The sequence below is a fragment of the Desarmillaria tabescens genome (assembly GCF_030435595.1).
Source record: "Desarmillaria tabescens strain CCBAS 213 chromosome Unknown EV420scaffold_8, whole genome shotgun sequence".
NCBI lineage: Eukaryota > Fungi > Basidiomycota > Agaricomycetes > Agaricales > Physalacriaceae > Desarmillaria > Desarmillaria tabescens.
The window spans coordinates 531,448-558,441 of NW_026848307.1; the positions used below are offsets into that span (position 1 = coordinate 531,448).

A 26,994-nucleotide genomic window follows, 5' to 3' on the forward strand; every position below is an offset into this window, starting at 1 on the left:
GAGAAATGCTCAACTGAAGCAGAGTGAAGACGCCTCTTTATATTCGCCCCATCACTAGAGACTCGTCGTCAATTGTAGGTGAAATCTGCTTTTCCAGGTCGTTGTGAAACATGTCCGAAATCTAACTATCAGTATTAACATTCCGCAGTTTGTACGAACCCAGAATAAAAACAAGCCTCCATATGTGACACCACCTGTATGCCCGATATATTGGAAAATTTTAATATGCCTCCCATTGCAATATCATCATGCCTTCTTCGTGACCTCGAACAACCCGTCCAAGGTGCATCGCGACTTGATGTGTCGTAGCTGTAGGTAATCTGCGTCGGCCGGATGTTCCTCCTTGAATTGAGCGTCCACATCATGCTGACACCGTACAGTTTCGGTAAGATCTGTTCGAACGTACTCGATACACCTTTGACGTTTGGATTGGGTAGGTAGATGAAGATGAGGTTGAGAAGAACGCTGTCACGTGACGGAAATGGGTCAAATGACAATCCAAACGTATACAATGAAATCAAAGTACCAGATGGCAGGCGGCGCAGCGGTTTGGAATGTGAGCCGGACGAGTGAATTGATCAGACCCACGGTTCTAGGGTGTGAGCGTCATTGCTTTCTGAATTTTGGTCTTTCAAGGCAAACATACTGAGGCAGTACGCTGTTCTTCGTTCTAAGGAGAAAGAAGGCGGTGGACACCGCGAGTAGAAGATCACCAACTGAAGACAGATCAGTAAGCAGGCTTTAACAAGGTAACGGTATGCGCACTAGAGACCGTAGCATAATGCACCGATACTAGATAATGCTGTGAATTTTCACAAAAGTGATGTCGATAAAAGGAAGAACGTACGCCAGTGCGCCAGCAATGGATCAGAGTGAACTATATAATATGTCTGTCCAAAAGCTCATTATAGATCAATTGTTGATAGAGACGCCAGGACATACCGCGACGCAAACACTACTGACCGAAAGTATGTAGAGTAGCCCAATTGGCGCGGCAACGTACCATGTCTTGGACACAGCCCAAAGACGATAGCAGAAGTAACATTGAACGTAGAAGGCGATCAGGGCAACCATGAGCGGATTACCTGCATCGCTCACCGTGGGTACAAACGGCAAGGCCTACTCCAAAATGACTTACGTACCGATTTGATACCAGACAACAAACCTCATTTGCAAAGCGCTGGTAACATCGTTGAAATACTGTATTTGCTGCACCCAAACGATGGCACTACGAGTATGTGTTAGACTTCTTCGAGCCGTGAGAAGCCACGACTGACAATGCCTATATGACAAATGCATAGGAAACCGGGAAAAAAAGGGCAGAACGTGGACGTACCTGAATAGACTTGAGCGTGGTCATGATGGAAAGAATCCCAACGGGTATAGTGAATACCGGACCGTCCGTTCTTCCGTACCAAGAGTAATAATTGAAGAACTGTTTTATGGTGAGCTTTAAATTGTACAGCTTGCATGGTCGACGTACTTGGGACGTCAATATTCCCTGAAGGAATAAGTCAATGCACATCCCGACGAGCTGGATAGAGAACGTTGGTCAGTATAATTAAGATTGACGAGATACGCGTACTCATGGCCCTAGCGAATAGTATATGGATTTGTGGTCTGGAGAAGGGCGATCTGGAGGAGGGGTCTGGTTCATAGAGAAATATGGGAAGTCTGACGGGAGTACTTTTTGCTTCTTTATTTATATTCGTGAGGCGAAGTCTGGAGAAGGCTTCTCTGTCTGTCCTAAGAAATTGTCCACAACAATCATGCTCATCTCCGGGTCAAATCCAGAATGCGCTACGAAAATTGCATGGGGTGTATCGGAGAATGTATCAAGTCCACAAGGACTCGTCGATGATAAGTGAAATTCACATGGTCAGGCTTTGTGGTCACGCTGCGAACCGCTAGTGTGGTACGTATATTAATTTCGCACTCCATAATGACGGAAAACTCACTGAGAAACCAATATAGCGACCGGATCAGGTAGAGTTGGTGGTCTTAGAGAGCTAGAAGACCAACATGCCCGAAAGATGTTACCACTGCTAGGAGACGCAAAAGAGAAGTGAACGATAAGAATGAGAGTAAGCTCACGCATTACCTTTAGTGTAGTTCAGTCGGGAAGAACTAAACACTTTATACATTATTGGAGTGAGAGGATGAGCTGTGTATCGGCACCGTCGCCATACACTACAGATGAATACGGCACTCTAGCAAGATGCACATAGAATTTACCTCTTCGTTGCTGCTGCCGCGACAGTTGCTTATTTCTATCGTCTTTGCATTCTATTTTGTGTCTTCCGATGACATTTATCCCGCTGCGTAGCATCCTCAGACTCAAAAATCTGTCAATGAGTGTAACGGGTGAAGCGCAAACCGATCACGGGAAGCCTGCAGATTCCTTACTAAATAATTAAAATCAGTGAGGTAGCGAGCCAGGAGGTTCCATGACAGAGACGAAAAAGATCCGTGGACCACAAGGGTAGGAGAGAAGAGAGAAAATGCGGTTATGCAGTAAAGTGCGAGACGTCGGAGCGCGTGAGAGGGCGACTGATCTGAACGGCAAGGCGTTTTTGTCGCCAGCACCAGCTATACCGTACTGTTTAAATAATCATTTACTAGTAAAAAGCGTGTTACAACAAATAGAGACTACAAGAAATTGTAAACCGACGGCAACTGGTATCTGGTGCTAGGCATTGTTGGCAACCTCTTCGAGCTGGTCATTGTGTACAACGAGAGCGGAACCAGCGAATTGGCTACAGATTTCGGCAATGACTGAGTAAGAAACCCAGTCCTGCAGAGTTTCTTCGTCAAAGGGTCCTGTGGCTCTTTCGCATGGCTGAAATATCATATAGTGGTTCAGAGCACTGAACCCCACGATGAACCGTTTGTGAATTTGGTCCGCCCATGGCTGAAAGTCGGCGAAGCCGCTGTTCACCAGAGGAGAGAATGAGCTCCTTGGCGTGAAGAAAGCATTTTTCTTGTCCATCAAAGTATCATGGCTGTCGTTGTACCAAGCATCGAATTGCGACCGGACTTTCCTGCGTTCCACAATGGCGGGTGTCGAAGATTCTTGTGTAATTACGACCTCGTAACGAACACAAAGCAGGAGAATGACATAGAAAATGGATTCTACGTCGTGCCGATAGAGGTGTTGGGGTGGGTTTCCGTTCTCGTCGTTGATGAGTAGTTCATACGCCATGTAGGGTAGAGTTCCGGTGCGTTGAAGCGAAGAAGGGCCAGTGGTATCTCGAAGAGTGGACAAGTCGAAGTCGTTGAGGACCCCGCATAGGTCGCCTTTGGCGTTGCGGCGCCACATGATATTCCCTGGGCTAATGTCCCGGTGAATGATCCTTGGGTGATCGTACAACCATTTGTGAACTAGCGCGACTATAAGTTATCTCATTGGAAAAGAAAAACAGTACACGCACTTTACAAAATGTCCAAAAAGACTTGAGCACACCCTTTAACCGTTTTCAGTTCCTCGAGAGGATACAATTTCTCCTGGACCATGACTCGACAGACGCGCTTCTCGTACTCGACCTTCCTCTCCCTTACCAATAAGGCGTTTTCGAAGAAAGCCATGAATTTGACCTGTGTGGAATCCGCGTCGTAGTCAAAGTCTTGAGAAAGGAGAATGTCGGGCAGATGGTCTAGGGCCCAGTCTGGCTTCTTCCCGTGCGTCATCGTTCGCGCCTTATTTCTAGCTTTCTGCACCAAGTACGCCTCAGATTCTCGATCGATGGTCGGCCAGCTGATCTTGACGATGAGTTCTTTACCTTTCCACCCTTCGTGCTCCGATGTTGCCTCGATTACGCAGGTGTTTCGACCAATAATGCCAGGCGCGCGTGATATAATCCGGCCAAGGGTGACCTCAACCTTTATATCATCCTGGAGTTTGAGCTTCAGCCCAACTAAGATAGCCGTCCTATCGGAACTTTTCTTATCCTTGGGGTGGCCGTATCTGTCGTCCAAGTATATCCTAGGGTCATCGGTGAGTGCCTTGTCGTCGCAGAATTCTTCTTGCATTCTCCGCTGATTGAAAGTGAATTGACCTAGCCCGACAAGCATCGTGGAAAGCGCGTCTGTCACACTACTCTGCTTCGACTCGGCATCCCCTTCGAAGGTGGCAGCTGGTTTGCAGAGACAGGGATCGTAGTCGGGGGTTTGTACGCGTCCAATGGCGACAAGAGCACCCGTACAGTGTGTGCGAAGGCCGTCACTGGGCAGCATCTCCAGGAAATAACGACCACACTGAAATCGCATAGCTCGACGCGCCTTGGATTCATTTTCTTCATTCATCGCTTCGTTTCCCGTTGCGACTCCCTCTCTGGTAGACAGTGCCACCGAATTTCTGACCTTTTCCTCGTGTTCAAAGATTCAGGCGTCGTCCCAGGTCGCGCATACTTGGAACGGAGTCGAGAAGTGTCATCTTCCGAACGATATCGCTTCTTCGAGGTGGTCGACTTGAAGGGGGAGACGATACCGTCAGTGTCTCTGTGTTCAGTGGTGTTTTCTTGCTCGTTTCCTTGAGGATCTTTGCCGTTGCCGTCTGATTGTAGGAATTGGTGGTCAGAAGAACGTCAGATAGAAAAGATGACAGTTACCAGATGTTAGAGAGTCGGTGCCCTTGATGTAGTGCTCTCTGGGTTTGAATTCCTGCCAGTACACAGTCCCATTGCTGTTTCTGTTATTGATCAAATTTCGTGAATTGTCGAACATCGCGCAAACTTGAACGTCGAAGGCATCTTGCAAGGTGTGATGACCAAACTGGTCAGGTTCGACTCGTGCCGAGAACTCCGAGTCCGAGTTCGGCAAAGTCCGAATAGGATTCGTGCTCTAAAGTCGTGACTAGCGCCCAAAACCGATTCTCTGTACGCAATGGAATTCACACAATGGCAGTTCAATGGTCCATGAGTAACCATAAGGGAAGTCACGGACGTACCAATTCAACTCGCAGTCAGCGCTTCTCGTGTGAGCAAGGCCGAGTTTTCAAAGTTCAGTATCTAGCCCTGCAGGCATTATCCACAAAGTTCAATATATTCGATCGCAAAAATCAATACACAAGGCTGCCAGAGACGAATTGTTACAGCTGGATGCGACTACTTGAGGACTAGAGAACCTCCTTGAGCTGGTCATTGTGTACTACAAGGGACGAACCAGCAAACTCGCGGCAAGTGTTGATGACGGCCGAGTATGAAACTCGACCCTGCAGGGTTTCGTTGTCGAAGTGGGCGGGATCTGGATCATCATCATGTTGCGCCTTAGAAAGTAGTCCGAGCCTGAACTGTCTGTAAAGGTCCCTGACCCACGGCAGAAAGTCAGCGAAGCCGCTGTTCACCCTGGGTTGGGTACCTGTGAGCCAAAAATTGGCTTTCAGACTCCGCAATTCATAACGGCCTGCTTTGAACCAGTCGTCTATTGGGGCAGGGACTCTCGTCAAGATCGCGGGTTCATGAGAGGTTGAGGCAGTCACGATCTGGTGACAACAACAGTGCAGGAAAATGACACAGAAAATGGACTCGAGATCATGTCGATAGAGATGTTTAGGTGGACTTTCATTCTGGTCGTTCATGAGGAGGTCAAATGCCATGTAGGGCAGAGTTCCAGTGCGCTGAACCGAAGAAGGACCAGTGGCATCTCGAAGAGTGGACAGGTCGAAGTCATTGAGAACCCCATATAGGTCGCCTTTGGCGTTGCAGCGCCACATGATATTCCCTGGACTAATATCCCGGTGGATGATCCTCGGGTGATCATACAGCCATTTGTGAACTTCGGTGGCCGTCAGTTATCTCCAAGGAAAAGGAAAACGATGGACGCACTTTGCAAAATGTCGAAAAAGACTTGAGCGTACTCTTTGGCCGTCTTCAATTCCTCGAGAGGATACAATTTCTCCTGGACCGTGATTCGACAGACCCGTTCTTCGTATTCGACTTTCTTCCCTTCTACCAGCAAGGCGTCCTTGAAGAACGCCACGAGTTTTGCCTGAGTGGAATCTGCGTCGTAGTCAAAGTCTTGAGAAAGGAGAATGTCGGGTAGATGGTCTAGGGCCCAGTCTGGCTTTGCCCCTTCCTTCATCGCCCGCGCCGTATCTCTGGCTTTCTGGACCAATTCCGCCTCTGATGTGCGATCGACGGCCGGCCAGCTGATCTTGACGATGAGTTCTTTGCCCGTCCACCCCTTGTGCGCCGACATCGCCTCGACCACGCAAGTATCCCGACCGACGATGCCAGGTTGGCGTGCTATAATCCGGCCAAGGGTAACCTCAACCTCTTTATGATCTTTACCCAACTTGAGCTTGAGCCGGAGCTTTACATCTTTAAAGATGTCCCTCTTATCCTCCTCACATCTATTCATGTACTCTTGATAATTCTTGATGAGATCCCTGTCAGTGCAAAACGCTTCTTGAATGCCGCGTTGCTTGAGAGTGAGTCGACCCAACCCGACAAGCATTGCCGCGAACTCGTCCGTTACGTTTTCGGTAGTGATGGCAGCCTTCCCCGGCTCGCGAACATATTTGAACATGTCGATCGGTTTGCAAACAATGACGATGGAGCGATCGTAGTAGAGGGGCTGAATGCGTCCCACCGTAACAAGAGCACCAATGCAGTGAGTACGAAAGCTAGCGCTGGACAGCATCTCGAGGGCATAACGACCACACTGGAGCCGCACACCTCGACGCGCTTTAGTTTCATTTTCTTGGTCCGTCGCTGCATCTCCTCCCGCGACTCCTTCTCTGACAGAACTGAGTGCCGCCGGATGTTCTAATCCTTTCCTGGCGTCCGAAACTTGAGGAGCTGTCGCAGAGCGCGCGTACTTGGAACCGCCACGAGAATTATTATCTTCCGAAGGGCGCTTCTTCGAGGTGCTCGTCTTGACGGGGGGCAGGAAGCCGCCAGGGTCCCTGTGCACTGTCGTTTTTCCTCGCACTGTTCCTTGAGGATCCTCGCCCTCTGACGCATGCATTGGTCAGAAAAAAATTCAGCAAAGAGCAAGGTAACACCTACCTGGTGTGAGAACTCTGTAGCGTACATCTGTCCCTTCGTCGAGAAAGTACTCCTTGGGCTTGAATTCTTGCCAATGCATTGCTTGTGCCCACGAAAAGTTATGCTCCGGCCCATTGTCTATCATGTTATCAACTACGTTTCCCGAACTGTTGAACATTGCGCGAAGAATGCCCAGGGTATCGGGGATAATCTTTTGCACACCCCCATCCACCGGCTTCGCGTCTTGTCGATAAATGCCCAGATTAGAGTCGTCGGAAGCGCCTAGAACATCGAAGGCACTATTGCACATCACCCCATGGGGATGATAGAATGTCTTTTCCCCAGGATTGCTCCGGTTACATACGGCGACGTAGGCTGTTACATTCTGTTGGAACACAGGATCGGTTTTGATATCTTGAATTCGAGATTTTATCTCGTCGTTCGTCCGCCAGTCACTAGGGAGATGAAAAATGTTGGGGAAGAAATAGTCGGCGGGCATGAAAACACGATTCCTGAGATCTTCTTCGATGTATTGGTCGAAATGAGTCGTAAGGTAATTCGGGTTCGCTGCGGGATCAACGGATTGGGAGTGGTTGCTGGGCGGAGTACTCTGTACAGCTGAACGTAACTGTTCAAGTCGAGACGCGTTTTGCGGCGGAGTTTTTCTCCCTGTGATGGAGGGGGGAGCAGAGTCCTTCAATTCGTTCTTCGTAGACATAGCAATGTCAGGATAAAATTGAGGGGGGTAGAAAGAGAGAAGGGGGTCAAGGAAAAATACAGCGACAGCCATTTCGACTTGCTTTTAAGGACGCGTAGAACAATGGTAAGGCAAAGTAAGGCAAGTGGTGGCACTAGCAAAGTAATCGTTGTGAACGGCACGTGGTCGCGTGGCGTCAATTTGGTCACATCACCGGACAATGCCGGGCCTGCTCTTCAATTACTTTGCCTGAGAAGCACGTCTTCTCCTGTCTTCTCATAATTTCCTTGTCCTGCTTCGACAAAGAATGTGCCATTTAAATACTTTGTATGTGCCGATTATATCTATTGTAAAACTTTCACCTTTGTCGCTGTGGATGTTCATTAATGCATTTCGCTCACCTTTCCTCAGCTATGTACCTACTTTTAAAGTGGTCGAGTTTATTAGTAGTCGCACATTGGTGAATCCTTAAAAAAAGGCCTTAAATACTGCAGCGGGCTCAACGCTGAATTTCCCTGTGGAGCATAGTAGGGGCATGTCGGCCACTCCCTTTTTTTGACTGCGAATGAAAGTGAGAATGGCACCGAGGACCATGCGTTAGGCATAGATGGCGATAATCTATATCGCTAAGGAGTGACTGAATTTGACTACCTGCCGCCTGCGGACTTCTGTACAATGGGTATGGGGTATCGTGCACTTAGATGTGTGTAATAGTTCCTATAACTGCCACTTGGCTCCTCTCTCATGAGCTAAAACTCAGAACTGGACGTTTTTCTTCCCAACTCTACAGTCCTTGTTTCACTGCTGTTATCCGGCATTATGATCCTGCCCTTGTCGAAAGAAAAAGCACAAGATGTCCTGTCGCCGTAAATGTTGGCAATGTTGACAAAGAAGGGGAATCGGGGATGCGACGTACTTTTTGGGTGCCAAAAGTCACAACCGCACCGATTGGTACTGATTGGAAGTTATTTTTCAGGGCACATGATTCTTTAAAATGACCGCACCTGTATTCGCGAGAAGATACCACGCAGAAAGCGCACTGTCCTTGGATGGGCCGACAACGGAGTAGATGTTAATACTTTTCCGCAGATGTTACTTCCGTGGGAGAGAAAATAAATATAGATACTTACGAGACCATAAATCATACACATACGGAGAATGAAAATAGGCGGACGAAAAGATGCGTCGGAAGCTCAATGCTTGGGGAACTGGGTTGACGCTTAAGGTTAATCATAGTCTTCCGGATAATGATTAGGATGACAACTACGCTGTAAAGTCAGTGGACATGAACTTGACCAGTAGATGTTGGAGCGTCCGGTACCTTCAGCTATCATCGTTGCTAAAGATATGATGACTCCGAGGACGCAAAAGACAAGAACTCTGGATCCACAACGGTTATGTGGGAGCTCACAAGTGGTATGGATCAATACAGCACTCACAGTGTCGAGGTAGTTAGATGACAGTATAAATGTGATCCATTCCGTCGAACATGCTTGGGATCTTTAAGGCCCATCTGCAAATTCAAACTTATTCATAACGCCGATGAAGACTGAAGAATATACAGATACCATAAGAGTGTCCAAAAGAACAAACAGGGACAAGATAAACGACAACACAAGAAGCTAGGTGGTTCTAAGCGCATGTTGATCTAAAATTGAAAACAAAGCTTACAATGATTGGAGTAGCTCGAGGAGGGCTTTTCCCTAGAGACGTAAGGAGGAAAGATGCCAGGAGCTAATGCTCTGGGTCAATGACGTGGCGGTGCTATACGATTCACTAACCTCCACAACGAAACTAAGTACGCAAGAAACGCAACTTCGATCAACACACTTGAACATACTGTGAGCTGCATAAAAGAATACGCATGCTTACAAGACAGGAGTTGCATGAACCAGGCATGCTTGAAAGAGACACACTCCTGTAGACGGTTCTTGGTCACCCTGCGCCCCGATGAACATCAAGATCGAGTAGGAAGCGCAATAGACGATTCCAGAGACAATCATTCCGAACCAGGTCACTGTCCTTTTAACATTCGGCGAAAGTAAGGCGGGAGCAAGTAAAGCCAGCGTAAGGACAAAACCCAAAACCTGCAGCGTATCGAATGCAATGACAAGGGTTTTCACTTTGAAATCTATGTCAAAACGGGATCATAGGTCAAGTGGAGCTACTGACGTACCATCTCTGTGCTCTTGCAAATCCATAGTAGCCCTTGAGAGATGGCCCGGGTGCGTTGGCCTTATTCCGTGTGTAGACTGGGCAAGGTGTATGGTCCCAATGTTATACCTACCTAGCTTTTATATTGCGCCAAACGTGACCGCCGGGACAGGGACTCCGTTACCACAAGACTTGAATGAAGATGGTTATTTAAGCATAAGATGAGAGTTGCCCAATTGTACCTTCTTGAAGGGAACAAACTCGGCGACAACATCAGATTATTGAGTCATAATCACCAACATATGCTGCTATTTGCGTTGAAAAAAACGCACAGAGATGTATCCTATTCACACGTAGAAAGATTCTGCGAGGACGGAACATTGTCTTGATCAGATGAATCACTTTCTTTTCAAGTTCGCCGTCGAGCTGAGATCCAGGGCTTCTAGATATCGTAACTCAGTTGGAGTCAGTGAAGCAAATGCTATCTCGGGTGGAGCATAAAAAGGAGTTAGAACAAGAAACAGGCAAGATACAAGTGTCCACTGAGAATAGAGAAGATGAATTTACCGTGAGCATGTCTGGAAGGAAGTACGAAGAAGTACGGCTACTTTGGGAACCATCCGTTCCGAAAGTCCCACGCGCCGGTGGGTCAGCTATCCGGTTACCACAACATCAGGTGTGCATATCATATCATTCGACAGCTCCCATGAAGATAATCAGGCGATCATACTCGGCTCATTCGCAGCAGCACTCAGCTTCATAGAAGGGATACGAAATCTTTCTGTTCGGCCGTCGTGGACTGTACCAGGGGGAAAGATCATTTTTTTGTCAAGAATTGCGGTGTTGTCTAGGCTGCTGACCTCTGTCATGGTCTATTTTTGCAGCAGGGCTACTTGTGAACGCTGATAATTCTTCTCGCAGGTATCATAGGCAAGTCGACTCCTCGGGGGGTCCAAGCTAGTGGCGGGTAGCATGAACTTCAACCCTAAGGGCGTCTTCAAATTCAAAAGGCTAATGAGCCAACCTTGAGCCTGAGTGCAATATTGTAGTGATATGTTACTCAGCATCGTGGGTTGTAGCTGTAGTCGTGCGAAGGATCGCCGTTCGGAGCATAAGCGTACCTACTGAGGGCACCATTGACTAACGAAACATGATTTCTGTGCGAAAAGCCATAATGAAACTCCCCTGGGTGATGGCTAGGTGTTGATGCAACGATCTCCGAAGAGGTCGTGCTGGTAAATCTGCAACATCCGAAAGACCCCAACATGCGTCGGCTTCAGCGAGACTGCGATCTCTGATAGAAGACGTTACAAAATAGTACAAGCAGAGATAATGATGATATGAGCCTGTAATGCTGCCTTGAAACAATATAGTTCCTCGTTTAATAACTGGAACCGGTAGTCCTTTTATTATCTACACAGAAGTCTCTCTCCTTCGGAGTCGAAGAAATTTCTGCCTACGATCAGTAGTAACTAAGAGAACGATGTGATTTGCTACACAATGCGCCCACCGTTGTTTCCCGCATCGAACTAGAATAGTCGAGATGCTTGAAATTTTGATGAGGATAAAACAGCCATCCAGACCGACTCGGACATGGGTTTCTCATCATCACTCACTCTATGGATGTAGAAACAACCACGTGCTACTCATGGCTCAACGATCGCATCGTTCTCCTCGGTCTCTTTACGCTAGAAGTCACATCCGGACAAAAACATCGTACATGTTCGAGATGAGACAGATACAAATCCAAAGACACTGATAGAACAAGAACATCGGCATATAAACTAGGATGTACAGTAAACCTAACGGCAAGGGGTCAGCAAGGGCTTAAATAAAAACGTTAGACCTACCACTCTACCAAGCCTGCGGTGAAATAGAAGAAGCGTCTCAAACGCCATACACATCGAGTGGTGCCCCCAATTCTAGGTCACTGTCGGAATCATCACGATCATGCTCGTTGGAATATGGCACAGGGAGAGTTTTGGATGCCAGCGGGGACCTCGGCGATGCAAATATGAACGATAGATCGGAGAATGCCGGAGAAGGGATATCGTCCGAAAATAACTCGGGTTGCGGCGTCTTGGGTGCCGGTGAGAGAGAGGAAGAAGTAGACGTAGTGTTGCAAGACACAGTTGGTGGGAATATAGGCAGGGCATCATCCTTGGCTTCACAATCCGAGAGAGTCTCGTGTATGAAAAGTTCTGTTCCTCGTACGATGCCATACGAATAGGCGCCCCGAGAGCATGAATTTTGTGGCTCCGTGATAGAAGAAACTTTGTCTTGACGGCGAGGGCTAGGCGTCAAATACCGTCGCCTGGAGCGCACAATAGAGGAAAAGGCAACAGATGGTGAAGGCAGGGTGATACCAGGCGTCGGCAGATTAAAACCTTGTGATAGGCGAGCGGGAGAGGGAGTAGGTGCTGTAGAACGATATTCGACTTCAGACTGCGCAGCGGTTGGAACTAGTGCAATAGATTGAGATGGAAGAGAAGGATGCGGACAGGTAGATAGTGATGCGATATCATTGTCGCACAGGAACGAGGAAGAACGCAGAGATCTACGTCTAAAAGTCTTAGTGCCTTCCAAAGAACAATATCTGACGTATTCGTTGACGACTTGTCGAGGAATAAAGCAGTAAGTTTTCCGCAGAGATGCATACATCCGACGAGACGAGTTTGGGCAATGATGTTCCTGCAAAACGGAGAAGATTTGGCTTCGCCTAATAACGATTTGATCCTTGTAGATTAGACGGGGAGGATTTTCTGCCGTTAGCGAGAAGAATTTGTCTGCGAGAGATGCTCGAGAGTAGAAATTTCCTCGAGCGTTGTTGCGAAGTCGTGTGACCAAAGCGTCGTATGATTTGTCCTGCATCAGCTGAATTCCAGGCCTGGCATCCGCAGAAAGGGCGTTCGCATAATTGTCAAGAAATATCTCGAAGTCACGACAATCGGGAAAGGATACAGTCCCAGATAGGGCAGATGTTGGACTTGCCGGGCGCGCGACGAGCTCGTGCTGCTGAGACTCTGGCAAAGTAGGGCAAGGATATATTTCTATGGAGGGCATTTAGTAATGTAGACAGTGAAATACCATGTAATGGCAAAAATTCGACCGAGCGTTATTGCAGTGGATGGTGGTAAGAAGTGAACGTTCGAAAGTGGACCGCCGGTCCGAGGAGGCCGGTATTTTGCCTTTGCTGACAAATTCAACTTTATTCATTAAATTATTTATTTACGTAATTTTAAATCCTTTCGGTACCCCTCTTCTTCCTTCAACGTCGACGAGAATATTGTGTTTTGTCCTATGCAACAATCTGGAGCATGGAGAGTGTCCGATAGTGGGCTGCTGGATGTGGGCGAGCGTAAGTGTAGCATTCATTAACACTTGCTGTGCTGACGGCTTGATTTGACTACAGTATCATTGGAAACTGGCTGTTGGCGCCATTCTTGTGATGAGCACTACAAAATATGGACCTTCGTTGTTACCACCGTATTACATCGAGGATTCTAAGTATAATTTACGCAGCCAAGGACCTGACAAGATGATAGAAGGATAACAGGATTCAGGCTTGGAGGCGTGAAAATACTACTCTCCCAGGTATGTGCTACTACCTTTTCCCCATCTTATACTGAAAATAAGGATAGTCGGTCACTTGTGACGGATTCTTCCACCAAGCAGAATTCGAGTTAAGCAAACTTGTTGCTCTGTAGCATTGCTGCGAGACAACCGCTTCAGTACCCGTCACACCCGGTTCTCAAAGGCTACTCACCCCGCACCAGTAGACCCCGTCTTCTCCTCGTTGCGCGATCTTTTCGTATCTGATTTCTCCAGTATACGAATATTCCCAGCATCCACAATATGCACATCTCTGACACAGTTGCTCTTCGCTGAGCAAAACTTCAACCTGTGGCTCTTCTATTTCCCTATCCTCAACCTTCACTCTTCTCGTTGTCCCCGTAACCTTCAAAATCGGTGGCGTTGCAGCAAGCAGATCCGCTAACGTGGTGTTGGGGGATTCGCGGAACCAGAAACGGTGGCGTAAACTTTGTTTTGGGAGTGCAATGCTAGTATCAGAGAGCTGGGGTTGGTTCAGAGGAGCGAAGAGCTTCCAGCCGTCTGCCATGCCGTACGCGCGGGGATAGACGATATACCAGCGATTACATCGCCTGTGGAGAGCAACCTCGACGTGGATCATTGGTGTATAGAAGGATACTAGGCGAGTCTGACTCCGGTCATTGGTATTCATGGATACCTGATCGCTAACTACCTTTGTAGGACACGGCAACATATATATGATAAATAAACGCCTAGGCTGTGGTCGTCTACGTGGAGCTCGGCGAAGCCGGACAACCTTGAACTCGGAAGTATACGTGGCGGCGTGCGCTCGCTTTTCGCTCCAGAGCAGATACTTATAGCAACTAGCATAAATCGCGGGGAATCGCAGATTATATCGCATATACCGAAGGGATACCAGCAGCCAAGACCTATGCTAAGGACCAGATAGCTCCTGCGCGCGAGATTGGAGTAACACTGGTTACCGCGTAAACAACGCGTCCGCCTCAAATGAGGAGCAATTTGTATCATCCGCTCCGCCGTGTCAAGGGTAGTCGCCCTCTTCCTTGAGATAGCTGAAGAGTGGAATCAAGTGAGTATCCTCCTTCCTCTCCGTGACTGAGTTTATAACTTGTTCAGCATAGATTCGGTAAATAGAGAATTTATTGTGAATGATGACAACGACGTTCCCATGTTCGATACGACTGCTTCGCCAAACTGGGATCCATCAGCAACAGAATACGCATCTTGACAGACGGTGAGAACCAATGTCAATATCAACGGATGTCTCAAAGTGCATTGCAAAACGAGTAGGCTGAAGACCGCCGCTTACACTCTTTGCAACATGCTCGATCTCTTCAATGACCCTTGCAATGGCCCATATAGTCAGATTCACCCTTCCCAACAACTTTCCTTTTTTTCGGATGAGGACGAGTTTAGAGGTTCCGTCGCGTTCGCACTATGCTCGAAGTACTTGCCTGACTTCAGACTCGATTCGTATGTCGAAGATTAAGAAAGGAGGCCAAGGCTTTCCAATCTTTCGTGGAGTCAGAGCGTAATAGCCCCCTTCACAAAGACGTTTTGTGACGTTGCCTGGGTCATGGGAGACGGGGGACCGAAACGCTGGAGGCAGAACGGAACGTCTGAGGGAGGGCGAAAAACTCTGCTGAGAATACAGCACGCTTCAGGGACGAAGCTTATTGTGCCGAATCTGTGGAAGTTTCTGCCGAGCCAAAGTCCCTTTTCAATAAGTCTGGTCTGTCGATGCACAGCCCACCGTCATGGTGTCTTTGGCTGCTATACACTCATACCATATTCTGAGGAAGAAGCATCAATGCCCGTTTGCGTTCAGCGAAGAATGGCTAATCAGGATGGGGAAAGGCCGTCAGAGGAGGATGGTCGCCCCTGGTTCGCTTGTGGCATATGATGAGGGGAATGTCAGGACGTGAAGCTACTGCTCCACATGTGGAGTATTCCAGTGCTTCGGATTGAACATCCGCCTCACATTTACAAGGCCATTCGACATTAACGTTGTTTCGGCAGAGTCCTAATGCTCGCCTTATCAAGCTCAGCTCGGAAGAGGTCCTGGGCGGTCCGACTTTCCCTCAACTCAAGGATATGCATAGGTCAATATCGATGCAAACACTCAGAGACGGAGGATAGCCTCCGTCAGCAGTCCGTCCTGAAGACCGTTGTTTGTATTCGGAGTATCTTACAAGCGACTACAGGGATTTGTGAACGATGCTTATTTTGTTCTTCCTCACCGATGGAACTACAGACAGTCACTTTCATAAATATAGGACCGAGCGCCGCGCGGGATAGATGGCGTTGAAGAAGCCAAAGCTGACCGGCCGTAAGTTAACCCAAGATACTTCCCACCAGAAGATATCATCATCCCCTGTCACCCTTGAGGAATTCGCTGAAGTTGAGCTTTCGGCTGAAGGACGTCGAAGGGAGATAAAGTACTAATCCGCCGACGAGTCAGAAGACGCAGAAGTATTCTAGACCAGATGGCTATCGACTCTGGTTTGGACACCACGCTGAATAACGGTTTAACAGTGCTCAGAAAACGAGGAGAACTTTGGACGAGGCGAGAGTGGAGAAAATGATGAAAGGATGTGGCGGGTGATAAATTTGATGATAGGCGTATCATGACGGTCTCTCAGATTGCAGTCAAGACCGACTTCTATTGGTGCCGCATTCCTACCAGATGTGACGATGGATGACCTACGATCGTGCTGTGGAGATGCTAGCTTGTCGCTAGACAGAGAAGTCGATGCTCTCTTTCCGCGCTGGCCTAAGGATCAATCAATAGTAAATTTGCTTCGAAGCTGCAGAGTATAGGACGTTCAGGCGAAGACTCGGCGTTCCACTGCCCACGACAGCAATGCTCATTGCTTACAGGCTATTTGCTCTATATTCAATCCGTCGGCGGCCGTGGCGCATTTCGCTTGACAGCGGATGGAGAAGGTCCCTTAAGCCTCACTGTTGTTGTGCCTTGATGAGGAGAGTATCCGCAGATGGGCGGGGCAAGCAGAACGCGGCAATGATGTTGGTCAAGAAGGGGTAATCAAGAAGCGAACAGACGGAGGTGTAAAGGTGGCGGGACACTCAGAACTCGAGCTGTTGGCGAGGCATAATAAGGCACTGTATCCGATATCCATCAATCGATATTCAATCGATAGGACATTGCCGATGGTCGAAGTTCATTGTCCCGGACTCCGCGTTGTCCCAGCAATGCTTTCATGTGATGCACGGAGGAATTCCTATCACCTGCATAAATTAAAGAACTTCAAACATGCATCCACCGATTGGTTGTAAAGTGATGTTACTCAAAATGACTATTAAGGTTCTATTTGCAATAAGTATACATGCAGGTAGAGTACTGGTAAAAAAGAGAGAAACTCGGAAGTTATCCTAATCGTACATTTACTTGTATAGGTTGACGTTCATCAGATGCGTATAATCCTTTCTCGAATAACACATTCCACATCTAAGCTTACCCATGCGTCCTCCGCTTCCTTGGCAGAAGATACTCGCCGTTTGATGAAACTCAAAGGGGAGTGTGCACCGGAAGACGTACGAGGACGAGCCGGGGTCGACGGTCGGCTCTTCGGTGTTGAAGGTCTGGTCTTCACTGAGCTTGGAGTGCCAGGCCGTGAGTGAAGGGTCGGACGACGCGATAAAAGGGACGCGATAGAGATGGTAGAATGAGCAGTACTAGCCGCGCTGGATCCTATACGTTCACGCGGTTTATTTCGTGGAAGGGGAAAAGAGGGTGGCGGTGGCGGTGTGGCAGTATATTGTCTGAGGCTGGAGCTGCGAGGATTAGGGAATGGTAGCGTCGTCTGTGAGTGAGAGACAGTGATGAAGTTGGAAGTCGACGTTGTAGAAGTTGAGAAACGAGAGGACTGCATATGATGAAAACATATCAGATTTCTGAAAATAGCTAGAAAAATATGAAATATAGCAGACCAGGTGAGGTTCACAATCCGGATGCCCTTGACCAAGGCGTGAATCAAATTGAAAACGGCCATCATTATCAGGTACTTGGTCTTCAGGTGGCACATGAGGCAGGGTATACCGCTGGGAATCTGGATCCCAAATTGCAAGAAAGGTTAGTCGAGATGTAGGAGTCGGAGGACGGGGCGGTTGCTAGATGTTTTCTCGTCAGAAGTAGTCCTGGGCTGAAAGTGTCTGCTACATACCTCTTTCCGCGTCCGAGCCGGAATATCGACCTCAGGTGGAGGACAGTAATAGGCCAAAGTGGGAGTGATGCTCCCTGTAGATTTAGAATCGACGTCATTTTCCGCAGTTGCCGCTCGCTTAGAGGCCAGGTTTAGAGACTTAAATATATAAACACTTTTTCTGAACGAGGAATACCTTGATGTTGAGTTTGGGCAGAAAAGGTCGGAACTTCATCTTTGGACTATCAAGAGTGTTGGGGGTGTCGCGGGCTGGGGAGTATAGCATCGCTCGGAATTTCTAGGCTTTAAGAAGGGAGGGAGTCCTAGCGCCCCTTGCCCTGTAGTAGGCAAAAATAGAAGGAAAGAAAGTCGAAAAATCTCGGTCATTCCGAAAGAGAAGCTCCATTTAGGTTATAAAGAGTCGTGTTTCTGCATGAGGCCTTAGGTACCGCTGATACTGGTGGGAAACGTTGCGACATGTCAGAGACTCGGCCATTGGCGGAAACATTCCGAGTAAGGATGGAGTCGTGATAGATTTAGACGAAGGAACGAGATCGACAGTAGTATACGTAGATTCGGAGTGGCAAGAATGAATCTATCACACACTTTGCGTGGTGGATGCGAATTAATGTTGCGTGGATTGTTCTACGAGAAATCGGAAAACTTACACGTGATAGGTCCTGTTTCGTAAAGTCGGTGCCGCAGGCGCTTGGGGAACGTCAAAGCGGTAAAATACAATGCCATACACTCAACATACACTAATCCTACATGATAAGTATAAGGATCCCCGCTGGGGATACAAAAAATGGTCCTCGTAGAATAAATTGATGACCGTAAAGGAGCGAGTTAGACGAACGTCTGGGTGATCTCTTTCGTCACCTCAATACACACCCACGACTCCTTCTCTCTCCTCCACCTAGACAGGAATTTGAACAGGCGGCATCCTTCTTCACGTGGAATGGAAGGATCGCAACTACAGCCATCTTGCTGGAGAGCATGCGTGTGATTTACTGGGCGAGGCCGCGGTTTCCTCAACAGTCTGTGTCGTTGCACCGGAGGAAAGACGTAGTCTTCTGGGGCCTCTAGTTGCAACCAGCTATCATCACTATTGACACTGACATGCGACAACTGAGGATGGATGTCATTCTTGGGCGTCCCAAGAATAAATGGGACGAACGCACCCTCGGAAGACCTGGATCCACAGTATCGTAGAACCCTTCATCTTCATCGTCCACTTCATCCAGCTCGACAACCGTGTCCTGATCACGGTCCAAAACCTGTTCCCACCTCTTCGCAAATTCCGTACGTGGATCAAATCTAATATCCCGGTTGAGCTCGCCCAAACACGAGAAATGTTTGTTGACGCTCGTCCTCGTGCATCCCATTCCTATTCTTGAGCTCCTGATGTACACATCCAACCCGCCAATTGTAGAAGAAGTCTGAGTTCTGCCTCTCGTCCGCCGATCAGTTTCATCATCAAAGAGGAAGTCATGATGATTCCTAAACCATGCAAGGGTACTCGAAGCATCGAACGAACTGGCATCGGTGGGACAGTCAGGCTCGACGTCTGTAAATTCCGAATCGAGCAAGTGAGCTCCGGAGAAAGCCACCATATCCTCTTCTGGATCCCATACAACGGCGAAGGTGAGCGCATTCTTCGGAGGAACGATTTCTGACCACCTGCGGTCGGTTTCTGACGTTAGGCATGTAGAGGAGCTCTGCTGGTGGAGGTAATTAGAAGGGATGCTACCGCATGGAAAGCACTGTATACCGGGTATGAAGACAGTCTTGTAGCAGAGCTTGTAGATTGCAGCATGTTCATGCTGATAGAGTACGAAGAAAAGTATGGAGCAGAGATCCACTGGACAGAGTTGCTGTGATGTACACGCAGTGTGTCAGTAGAGGTCAATGCGATTCGAGCGGCCTACATACCTATGGGAGACGTGCAGCTCGCGAGAGAAAGAAGGAATGGGTCAAAGTATAGATGACCCAGAGCGGCGGTAGCAAATCACGTCTCTACATAATGTGGGAAGACGCATTCAAGAATGGCTTAGCAGGTATCACGTGCGAGAGCGTTGCTAAGGCCTCGACTCGAGGTGGTAACAGGAATACAAGACACGAGGCTGAATTACCGGGATGAGGTAGGTAAAGAGGCCGTAGAGCCCACCTTACGATAGCTCGACCCCAGTTGCCTTATCGATATTAGGATGAACTGTGGCGCATGAGAGGATAGAGACAGAAACCTTCGCGGGAGTAAAGAACATACATCGAAATGCACCCGCAAATTTCGGAGCCTGCAGAAGGTCTTGGAGAGAGACTCGGGCCCGTTCTGAGGCTCCGAAGATGATTGAGACCGTGGCGCATTTAGATAGAGGCATGAGCGACGTGTGTCAGTCGTTGGCATATAACGGTCACGTATAACCAGATAATCCCCGACAGACAAAATTTTCCGAGAAGAAATGTCCGGATTGCCAATGGCATGAGTCTTCATCAGAATTTGGCGAAGCCGCTGTTCAAGCATCTAGATGAATCGCGCTTGAGTGCTCTAAGGTGTATTTCAGAACATCAAGTATTGTTCGGTCAGAATGTATATGTAGCGGCGCGCGGAAAGTTGTGAGTGCATTGCCGAGCTGGCAGAAGAGTAAGTAAATCGCAATTCTGTAGCTACGGATTACTGACCACGGAAAGACGCCAGTTGGTGCTAGTGCCAGCGTAAAACGGAGAAACGAGGAATGATCATAGATCCTGGAATTAAGGTACCGAGTCTCTTTATACCGATGGCGTTGTCAGATGTTTGAATGTATATGAATTTTGGTATCCGAGGTGGCAGACACCGAAACAGAGGGAATGAGAACATGATACTCCGGCCACAACTTTTGATTTGCCGGAGGGACGAATAATTAACGGCACTTTTGCTGGAGCACAATCGCATCAATGACCGCAGTTAGGCAGAGCAGAAGAGTTGCAGCTTACATGTATGCCTAGACGTTGAGGCGTGTTTAAATCACCATCACACATCCGACAAGGAAAGTTCTGTCAAATCTAAGACCGTCGGTAGACCTAATTTTTCTACGACCAGCGTGGCAGAGGAGCGCACAAAGGGAAATAATGCTTCGACGAGTTTGACAGATGGCGACGGTAACCCAGGGTAGACCGGTTGAAGTTGTACTACCAATCGCCGTATGTGGCAGCGCGAAGCCAGAACTGAATCCAATTGGCACCAATGTGAGGCGTACCTATAAAGGTCACTGTTGTGCGAGAATCCGGTCAGAGTGAAGGTGCATTCTTCGAGTTCGATGTCTTCAGGTAGGTTCGAAGGTGAAAAGGAGTCGATGAGCCAGTTGAGCCAATTTCTCAGCCACAATTCCCACTTCATCGAGTACAGTTCGAACTTTAGGTGGCGGATCTTTTTTGCGGTAACGAGTGTTAATAGAGGCGCTGCAATCACTGCGTCAATGGGATTGATTATTGAGCTGCAGATAATCACTTACCATAGAGATACATATTTAAAGTAAGAGTCTCCAGCGTATCCTTGAATCGTCGAATCAATGTCTCAGCTGTGGATATAGCACCACTATCTTCGAAAAACGACGTTGTCTTGCGAAATGCGATATGAAGTTGTGTCAGCTTCTCGAACTCGAGAACCGAGTGCAGGGGAGAGCCGACGTCCGCTAGGGACATGTGGTCACCGTACACAGCTAGAGATTTGAACGTTAAGCGGTGAAGGATGCGGAGCCCATCTCTAGGTCCACTCAAAGTGATATTTCCAAGACACAATTTTGGCCTGTTGGTTGCATGCAACAGTAAGATGAACAAGTCATCAAACGGGGCGTTGGCGACTGAGATAGAGACGAGCTTGCGTGAAGTTAAGATGATCGTAGGAGCCGAGATGATTTTGAGGAACGGCGTTTGAGGCATCGCGTTGACGTAGATTAGATGTCGCACATTGGTCAAAGTAAGAAAGAGTTCCGACAGATGGAAGTGGACCCTCGACGATCTTGAGAGACCAGGCCAAGGGGTCTTCGATGGATGGATATCTAACGATACGGTCTTGATGAATGCGGTGAGATGTTGGGATGACCTTATTCGACGCAAGGAACTAACATCTGGGGTGATTCGGGTGATGCGGGGTACGGGAGAGAATCGACAAGGTGGGGAAACTTTGATGATGAGGCGTAGTGTTTCGTAGAGATAACTCTGCGCAATAGGTGCCCAAGATCGGCACACCAGAGCACACGATCGAAGCGTACCAACATCACCTCTGTTCTCCCTGAAGATACAATGTATCAGTTCCGCAGGGAGGTCTGGCGTCTGGGAAATTAAAAACGAAGGCCGACTACTAGGGCTCTGTGGAATACAGAGCCACGGCTTGCATTGCGCATACGGAACTAAATGATAGGATGGCATGATTGGCATCGAATGTTCTATATGAATTGGTGTGTCCGTCAATAAGGCAATGCCGGTCCAGGGAGCGGTACGTACTGTTGTTGTATCAGTGATGGCGGTGGCAAAGCATACGCTGTGAAGGTGTTGGGGAATGGGTAAGGTGCGCCCACCAAACGCCATTGATCGCCACTGATGATTATCTTCCAAGCCATTCCTAAAGCTCGCAGGTCACGCGATAAGATGTCATCTAACAGATGTTACAGATGGGCACATAAAAGCGCCGTGTATCACGAGATTGTCTAGAATAGCGTCTCAAGATTCTGTAATGTTTAACGTCCCTCGGTTAACGGCACAACTGAGCCTCAGAGAAGGGTCGAAGGAATAGACTTACTGATGATATTAAGATAGTTCCAGACTGCTCTTGATTGTGTTCTACTCAGAACAGATAGCCGAGAAGCGTGATGGCTCGCAAAAATTGAGCGGGAGGAGCTCGCTTCAGGCTCCACCATCAGCCAGTGATTTTGTACTGATTTTCCACAGAGGGATGCGCCATTCTTGAGTTGCGAGTATTTAACGGCACCATTGTTCAATGCCTAAGAATCATTGAGTAAATACTTTGGACTATTTTCCTCAGTAAAACTTACTGAGGGTGACTTGAGGATACCAAAACCGTCAGTGTCGGCTATCCCGGTAGATGTTGCAGAGTAGCAGTTCGACGGCAACAGTTACTAGGCATCGTGTATTGCTTTTTTGAGCGAGAGCGGACTGGCAATGAGGACAAGGGCCATGTTGAGCTTCCTGGACCATCATGGCCGTGCCGGTCCCGGCAGCCGAGACATCACGTGAGTATTACGTACCTCCACCGGGCCCGGCTTACTCTCGCGTATCGCACTCGTAGCTTCAAACCTTTCAGTTTCGAGCTCGCACCTTTGCTTGTTTGGCAGAAGTCGAATTAAAAACAAACTCTGCATGCCATATTGTTGAAATCCTTCCCTCGGCTGCTTATACTAAGAATACCAATCAAAACATGCATATTGCAAGTTGATTGCAAGTGACTTGGAAAGACGTTCGCATGACTTGACATTGACAGTGAAGTCAGGTTAAGTAGGGGCGCAGGTGAGATAAACCTGGGTCGGGCCGAATGAAGAATGCCCGATACGTCTGGACGTTTGGGAAAGATTTCTATCCTCCAAAGAAATTCGAGGGATATGGGGCCTGAGGTAGGGTACAATCAAAAAGAAGAGCATTGGCGGAAGAGAAGTGATACCGCCGAAGATTGGCGGCGAAGCAAATGAAAACAACTGTCAGTGCGAAAAAAAGGCAAAAATATCCTTTCTTCCATCCTAAGAGAATCCCGATCCTGTGCTGGAGTTAGCTTTCAACACAGATACTGTATGCACCGTTTTCTGCATCAGAATAGGAAGACCAAAGACGTCTTGCTAGGGCCGGTGTACACGCCCCGTCAACATCGTAACGTTGTTCACACGTTTACCTCGAAGCTCAGAAAATTTCAAACCCATGTCAGAAGAATTCTCAATTGTCCCGACAAAGAACAGAGACAGGGACATACAGCGTCAGAACCCTTTGATAACACCGCAGACGTTCCTGGAGCCTTGGACAATCTCTTTCATCCCTGCAACGCCTGAGAGTGGTTCCTCAGAGGACGGAATTCCATCTGGAGAAAGACTCGACCGTTAAAGATGATTGCTTAGGACGCGGAAGAGGAGGTCCGTATCGCCTCAGGGATGCATCGTAATGGTTCGCCCAGCTGTTCCATATCGTGTTCTAAGCCCACGGTGTTACGTTGACTTTGTCGGCATATCCTGCCTTCGGAATGGGTTCGCAGACTGGGGCCAGAGTATGTCGTACTCGAACTGTAGCGAATAAGGAAGGGTTGAGTTCGGGAGTAAGCTATGTGCCTGGCAAAGGTCTTTCTCATGAAAATCCATCGGAAGGCGCGTTTAACTGCGTGATGCCGAGCGACGTAAACCATACGGGCAGAATAGAGTCGGTCACGGAGAGAGAGAAAAGGACCCATCGAGAGATTTGATCCCAAGAAGTGTCATATCACGCGGTACGTAGACAGTGAGGCTACTTGAAACTTGAAGCACGGTATTCTTCGCAGATGTGCCACAGACCTCAGGGCAAAGAGCCACCTTATAGAAGCTGTACCGAAGCTCATGTGCAATGAGGCTATGTGTTGAGGCGTTGTTCTATGAGCTTTATGTTGTTGGGATCTAATACTGACCAAAGAACAGGCGCATTCCTCCCAGAACTGTGAGAAAGGCTATCCATTAGTATGCCCGAGAAAACAATACTCACATGTGCTCCGCCGACGCCCTATTTATTACTATAGTGCGGCCTTTCAAGCGACTGAGAATCCCTGCACCAAAGCCGTAACTCATTCTTGGGTCCGCTTGTGGCGTTGCGGTGACAGAGCAAGACGCAGGAAGAGAACAAAGACGCTCTAGACGTCCAGGCATGACATAGGCGACTGCCATCTATCGGCCCCGAAGTTCGTGCTGATTCTGTTGACGCGCCCCCCCCGGAAGGAATCGGAACTTTGAAACTAGGATGGAGCGACAATCTCCCAACCATGCATCGACGATGAAGCTAAGGTTCCGAGGGCATTTACTGCTATAAGTGCAGGCATCCTTCTTACCTTTTGATTGTGTAGTTGAGGCTATGGCGAAAGGATGTGGCGGAACCAGCCCGACTTCCGAGAAGGCCAAAAGTAGATATGGTCTGTGCGCTCAAAATTCCGCGGTACAAAAAGCGCATCCCGACATCCTGATTCCTTACCACTCTGGCCTTTTGGCTTAGATCAAGTGTAGTATCTGTTCTTAATAGTTTAACCACTATTACGGAGGCACCGCCTCCCGTATTGGTTATCTAATTTTTGCCGCCCTTGTTCTCTGTGCTCTGCTTGCAACACGGAGGCGCGATGACCTTGCTACTGCAGTATCGGCTTGCGTCGTCGGGGGATCCCTTTTTTCTTTGCTGTGCACTTGCGAGGACTTCCAGTTGGCGGTCTTTGGGTTGCAGCAAACAAATAGGCTATTTTTTGTAGGGTTTCTTTGATATCATCTTTGAATTTCGGAAGCATAGATTTCTGAAGTTGTGCAATGCTGGGAATCGATTGGAAGTAATAGATACAAATATATAATAGGGAGTGAGTGGATACATTTCATATCACCTAGAGGACACTGTTGACATAAATAAAATCAGAAAGAGGTCCTCCAGGGCTTATAAAAAGAATGTACCATACAATTCCCTCTCATATAGCATGAGGGATGTCTATATATTGCGGTATTGGAGAATCTTGCGGAGAAAGACTCGACGTCCTAGGCAGACGTGACCGTGGACGTTCGGACAAACCACGATAAACGACGCTAGGCTTTCTCGGAGGAGAAAGAACAAAGACGTCTGTCGTTGGACTCGAACTTTCCGAAGTCCCTGCACAACCACTCTCGGAAGAGCCCGGACCTGAGAAATAACGATCTGGCCTGTCCTTTCTAGCAATCAACGGAGAACAACTATCTGTTGTATTCGGACGATCGCGTGAACGTTCCCTGGACACCACTGGAGGAAAGCTAAAGCTCTCCAAACTGCTATCGAATGTGCACATTGTCTCCTTGGACCGCCTCTGAGTATAAGGACGAGTTGGTTTGAGATCAAAGTGCTCTTGGAGGGGGCTCAAGTGGGATGTGCTGTTGCTTAATGGACGAGACTTGAGAGGTGGGATGTCATACTTCTCTCGTGAAGGGCTTGGCTCGGCGTTCCGCGAAATCTTCCAAAGAAAATGTCAGGCTCAACCTCCCTCTTTGTCAAATGACACACTTGTACTGGAATGATTGGACGATCCAAAGTGAGAGTGCTGTTGTACGTGTCTAGCTGCTCGGGCGAGGAAAAGCTGGTGTCCCCTCCTATGTCGGCATTCCTTGCGAAGAAAATTCCAGCGTCGGTAACTTGATCGCGTCGTGATTGATATCGAGTGCGGCTATTGAATACCATAAGCAAAGCGTTGGTATATAACTTCCCGAGACAGAATGCCGGCGCAGTATTGTACATCCGTGTGTCAGTCACAAGGAAGACCGCTACTACCGTTGCCGCCGCCGCTGAATAGGTGACGCGATGAAATGACGGAAGACAAAGATGGATTAGACCCACTAACCTGTTAGAACACCAGTTTCGATGGTGATACGCACAAGTCTCGTTATCATATTACGGGTCGCTTTGTACGACGCGTCAATTTTGATCAGCTGGTTAACACGTTCAAGTATCTGAGAAAACAAAGGGAGGGACTACTTACGTAGTACGTCTGAATAGTCGCGATGATGATATCACATAAAGCACTTCCAGCAAGCCAAACCTAAAAGGTAGGATATTAAATAGCGCCAATACTGCGACGACCGCACTTACTAGACAAGGTACCAGGGAATTCCGCCGGGATTGTACAGAGTAGAGACCGTATGTATATTGCAGATGTCCTTCAATTATTGCCGCCACAAATTGGGCCACGGAAATCTAGACATTTTGCGCTTAGATGATTCCCAAGCGAGAGAAGCTGACATACCGCCCCTATGGAGGCCGCCAGCACGCGGGATTTGCTCAAAACCGATATCCGGTAGCAATAAAACAGTTGTACAATGCCACCAACTACGAGAATTTCATAAGTGTTCACTTGCAATTCAAAGTAAGGGACGCACTAAGTCCTGTCATTATCGGGACAGAAAACCATAACGTATGGACGTTGTTGAGGACGTCGGTTTGTCCAAAATTCGCAGCAAATATATCAAATAAATCTATAGTGAAGAGGACGGTTTGTAGCGTCTCCAAAGCCAAAAGGAGGTATATCAGGAATTTCGATAGGATTGGGTCCTTGGGGAACGAAATGTAGTAGATGTCTGCCGCCGAAGAGTAAGTGAGAGGACGGTGTTGCTGGAATACAGATACACGCACAGGTCTGGACACACAGTGCGCCATATAAAGCCCAATTCATTGTATACCCTATGAACTGGCGAGCAAAAGGTTA

At 48.1% G+C, this 26,994-nt stretch overlaps 10 protein-coding genes across 10 annotated transcripts; all 10 read right to left on the reverse strand.

Moving 5' to 3' along the window:
- Window positions 1-48: 48 nt before the first annotated feature.
- On the reverse strand, window positions 49-1,765 carry EV420DRAFT_1149802 (uncharacterized protein). The gene is made up of 11 exons (XM_060466087.1): window positions 1,586-1,765; window positions 1,484-1,534; window positions 1,337-1,435; window positions 1,278-1,282; window positions 1,143-1,228; window positions 943-1,085; window positions 848-890; window positions 766-792; window positions 647-716; window positions 527-592; window positions 49-465 (listed from the first exon to the last, which is right to left on the reverse strand). Exons 2-11 carry the CDS (start codon window positions 1,523-1,525, stop codon window positions 135-137), a joined length of 912 nt encoding a protein of 303 aa, XP_060334476.1. The 5' UTR covers window positions 1,526-1,534; window positions 1,586-1,765; the 3' UTR covers window positions 49-134.
- A 924-nt stretch (window positions 1,766-2,689) lies between these two features.
- EV420DRAFT_1639099 (uncharacterized protein) lies at window positions 2,690-4,722 on the reverse strand (the record flags this gene model as incomplete). The annotated part of the gene is made up of 4 exons (XM_060476920.1): window positions 2,690-3,332; window positions 3,464-4,354; window positions 4,408-4,552; window positions 4,608-4,722. The coding sequence occupies 4 exons, from the start codon at window positions 4,720-4,722 to the stop codon at window positions 2,690-2,692; spliced, it is 1,794 nt and encodes a 597-aa protein (XP_060334477.1).
- A 304-nt stretch (window positions 4,723-5,026) lies between these two features.
- EV420DRAFT_1149808 (uncharacterized protein) lies at window positions 5,027-7,831 on the reverse strand. The gene is made up of 3 exons (XM_060466088.1): window positions 7,008-7,831; window positions 5,823-6,953; window positions 5,027-5,772 (listed from the first exon to the last, which is right to left on the reverse strand). Exons 1-3 carry the CDS (start codon window positions 7,774-7,776, stop codon window positions 5,114-5,116), a joined length of 2,559 nt encoding a protein of 852 aa, XP_060334478.1. The 5' UTR covers window positions 7,777-7,831; the 3' UTR covers window positions 5,027-5,113.
- A 411-nt stretch (window positions 7,832-8,242) lies between these two features.
- Window positions 8,243-9,971, reverse strand: EV420DRAFT_1149858 (uncharacterized protein). The gene is made up of 11 exons (XM_060466089.1): window positions 9,860-9,971; window positions 9,556-9,805; window positions 9,465-9,498; window positions 9,355-9,417; window positions 9,252-9,305; window positions 9,123-9,196; window positions 9,005-9,063; window positions 8,837-8,946; window positions 8,688-8,722; window positions 8,600-8,637; window positions 8,243-8,541 (listed from the first exon to the last, which is right to left on the reverse strand). Exons 1-11 carry the CDS (start codon window positions 9,882-9,884, stop codon window positions 8,501-8,503), a joined length of 783 nt encoding a protein of 260 aa, XP_060334479.1. The 5' UTR covers window positions 9,885-9,971; the 3' UTR covers window positions 8,243-8,500.
- A 1,567-nt stretch (window positions 9,972-11,538) lies between these two features.
- Window positions 11,539-12,976, reverse strand: EV420DRAFT_1522263 (uncharacterized protein). The gene is made up of 2 exons (XM_060472253.1): window positions 11,682-12,976; window positions 11,539-11,633 (listed from the first exon to the last, which is right to left on the reverse strand). Exon 1 carries the CDS (start codon window positions 12,898-12,900, stop codon window positions 11,725-11,727), a length of 1,176 nt encoding a protein of 391 aa, XP_060334480.1. The 5' UTR covers window positions 12,901-12,976; the 3' UTR covers window positions 11,539-11,633; window positions 11,682-11,724.
- An 810-nt stretch (window positions 12,977-13,786) lies between these two features.
- On the reverse strand, window positions 13,787-14,032 carry EV420DRAFT_1233935 (uncharacterized protein; the record flags this gene model as incomplete). Its single annotated transcript, XM_060466562.1, has 1 exon — window positions 13,787-14,032. A coding segment is annotated over one exon (246 nt), but the record flags the coding sequence as incomplete, so codon positions are not given.
- A 2,806-nt stretch (window positions 14,033-16,838) lies between these two features.
- On the reverse strand, window positions 16,839-17,859 carry EV420DRAFT_1639103 (uncharacterized protein; the record flags this gene model as incomplete). Its single annotated transcript, XM_060476921.1, has 4 exons — window positions 16,839-17,297; window positions 17,362-17,541; window positions 17,595-17,711; window positions 17,770-17,859. 4 exons carry the CDS (start codon window positions 17,857-17,859, stop codon window positions 16,839-16,841), a joined length of 846 nt encoding a protein of 281 aa, XP_060334482.1.
- Window positions 17,860-18,286: 427 nt separating this feature from the next.
- EV420DRAFT_1149910 (uncharacterized protein) lies at window positions 18,287-19,577 on the reverse strand. Its single transcript, XM_060466090.1, has 3 exons — window positions 19,506-19,577; window positions 19,345-19,447; window positions 18,287-19,291 (listed from the first exon to the last, which is right to left on the reverse strand). Exons 2-3 carry the CDS (start codon window positions 19,393-19,395, stop codon window positions 18,656-18,658), a joined length of 687 nt encoding a protein of 228 aa, XP_060334483.1. The 5' UTR covers window positions 19,396-19,447; window positions 19,506-19,577; the 3' UTR covers window positions 18,287-18,655.
- Window positions 19,578-20,741: 1,164 nt separating this feature from the next.
- On the reverse strand, window positions 20,742-22,747 carry EV420DRAFT_1476779 (uncharacterized protein; the record flags this gene model as incomplete). Its single annotated transcript, XM_060469357.1, has 6 exons — window positions 20,742-20,809; window positions 21,065-21,843; window positions 22,056-22,173; window positions 22,351-22,552; window positions 22,604-22,641; window positions 22,726-22,747. 6 exons carry the CDS (start codon window positions 22,745-22,747, stop codon window positions 20,742-20,744), a joined length of 1,227 nt encoding a protein of 408 aa, XP_060334484.1.
- Window positions 22,748-25,865: 3,118 nt separating this feature from the next.
- EV420DRAFT_1228626 (uncharacterized protein) lies at window positions 25,866-26,973 on the reverse strand (the record flags this gene model as incomplete). The annotated part of the gene is made up of 7 exons (XM_060466527.1): window positions 25,866-26,077; window positions 26,134-26,221; window positions 26,272-26,331; window positions 26,382-26,486; window positions 26,536-26,618; window positions 26,669-26,866; window positions 26,922-26,973. Coding segments are annotated over 7 exons (798 nt in total), but the record flags the coding sequence as incomplete, so codon positions are not given.
- Between the last annotated feature and the right edge of the window lie 21 nt (window positions 26,974-26,994).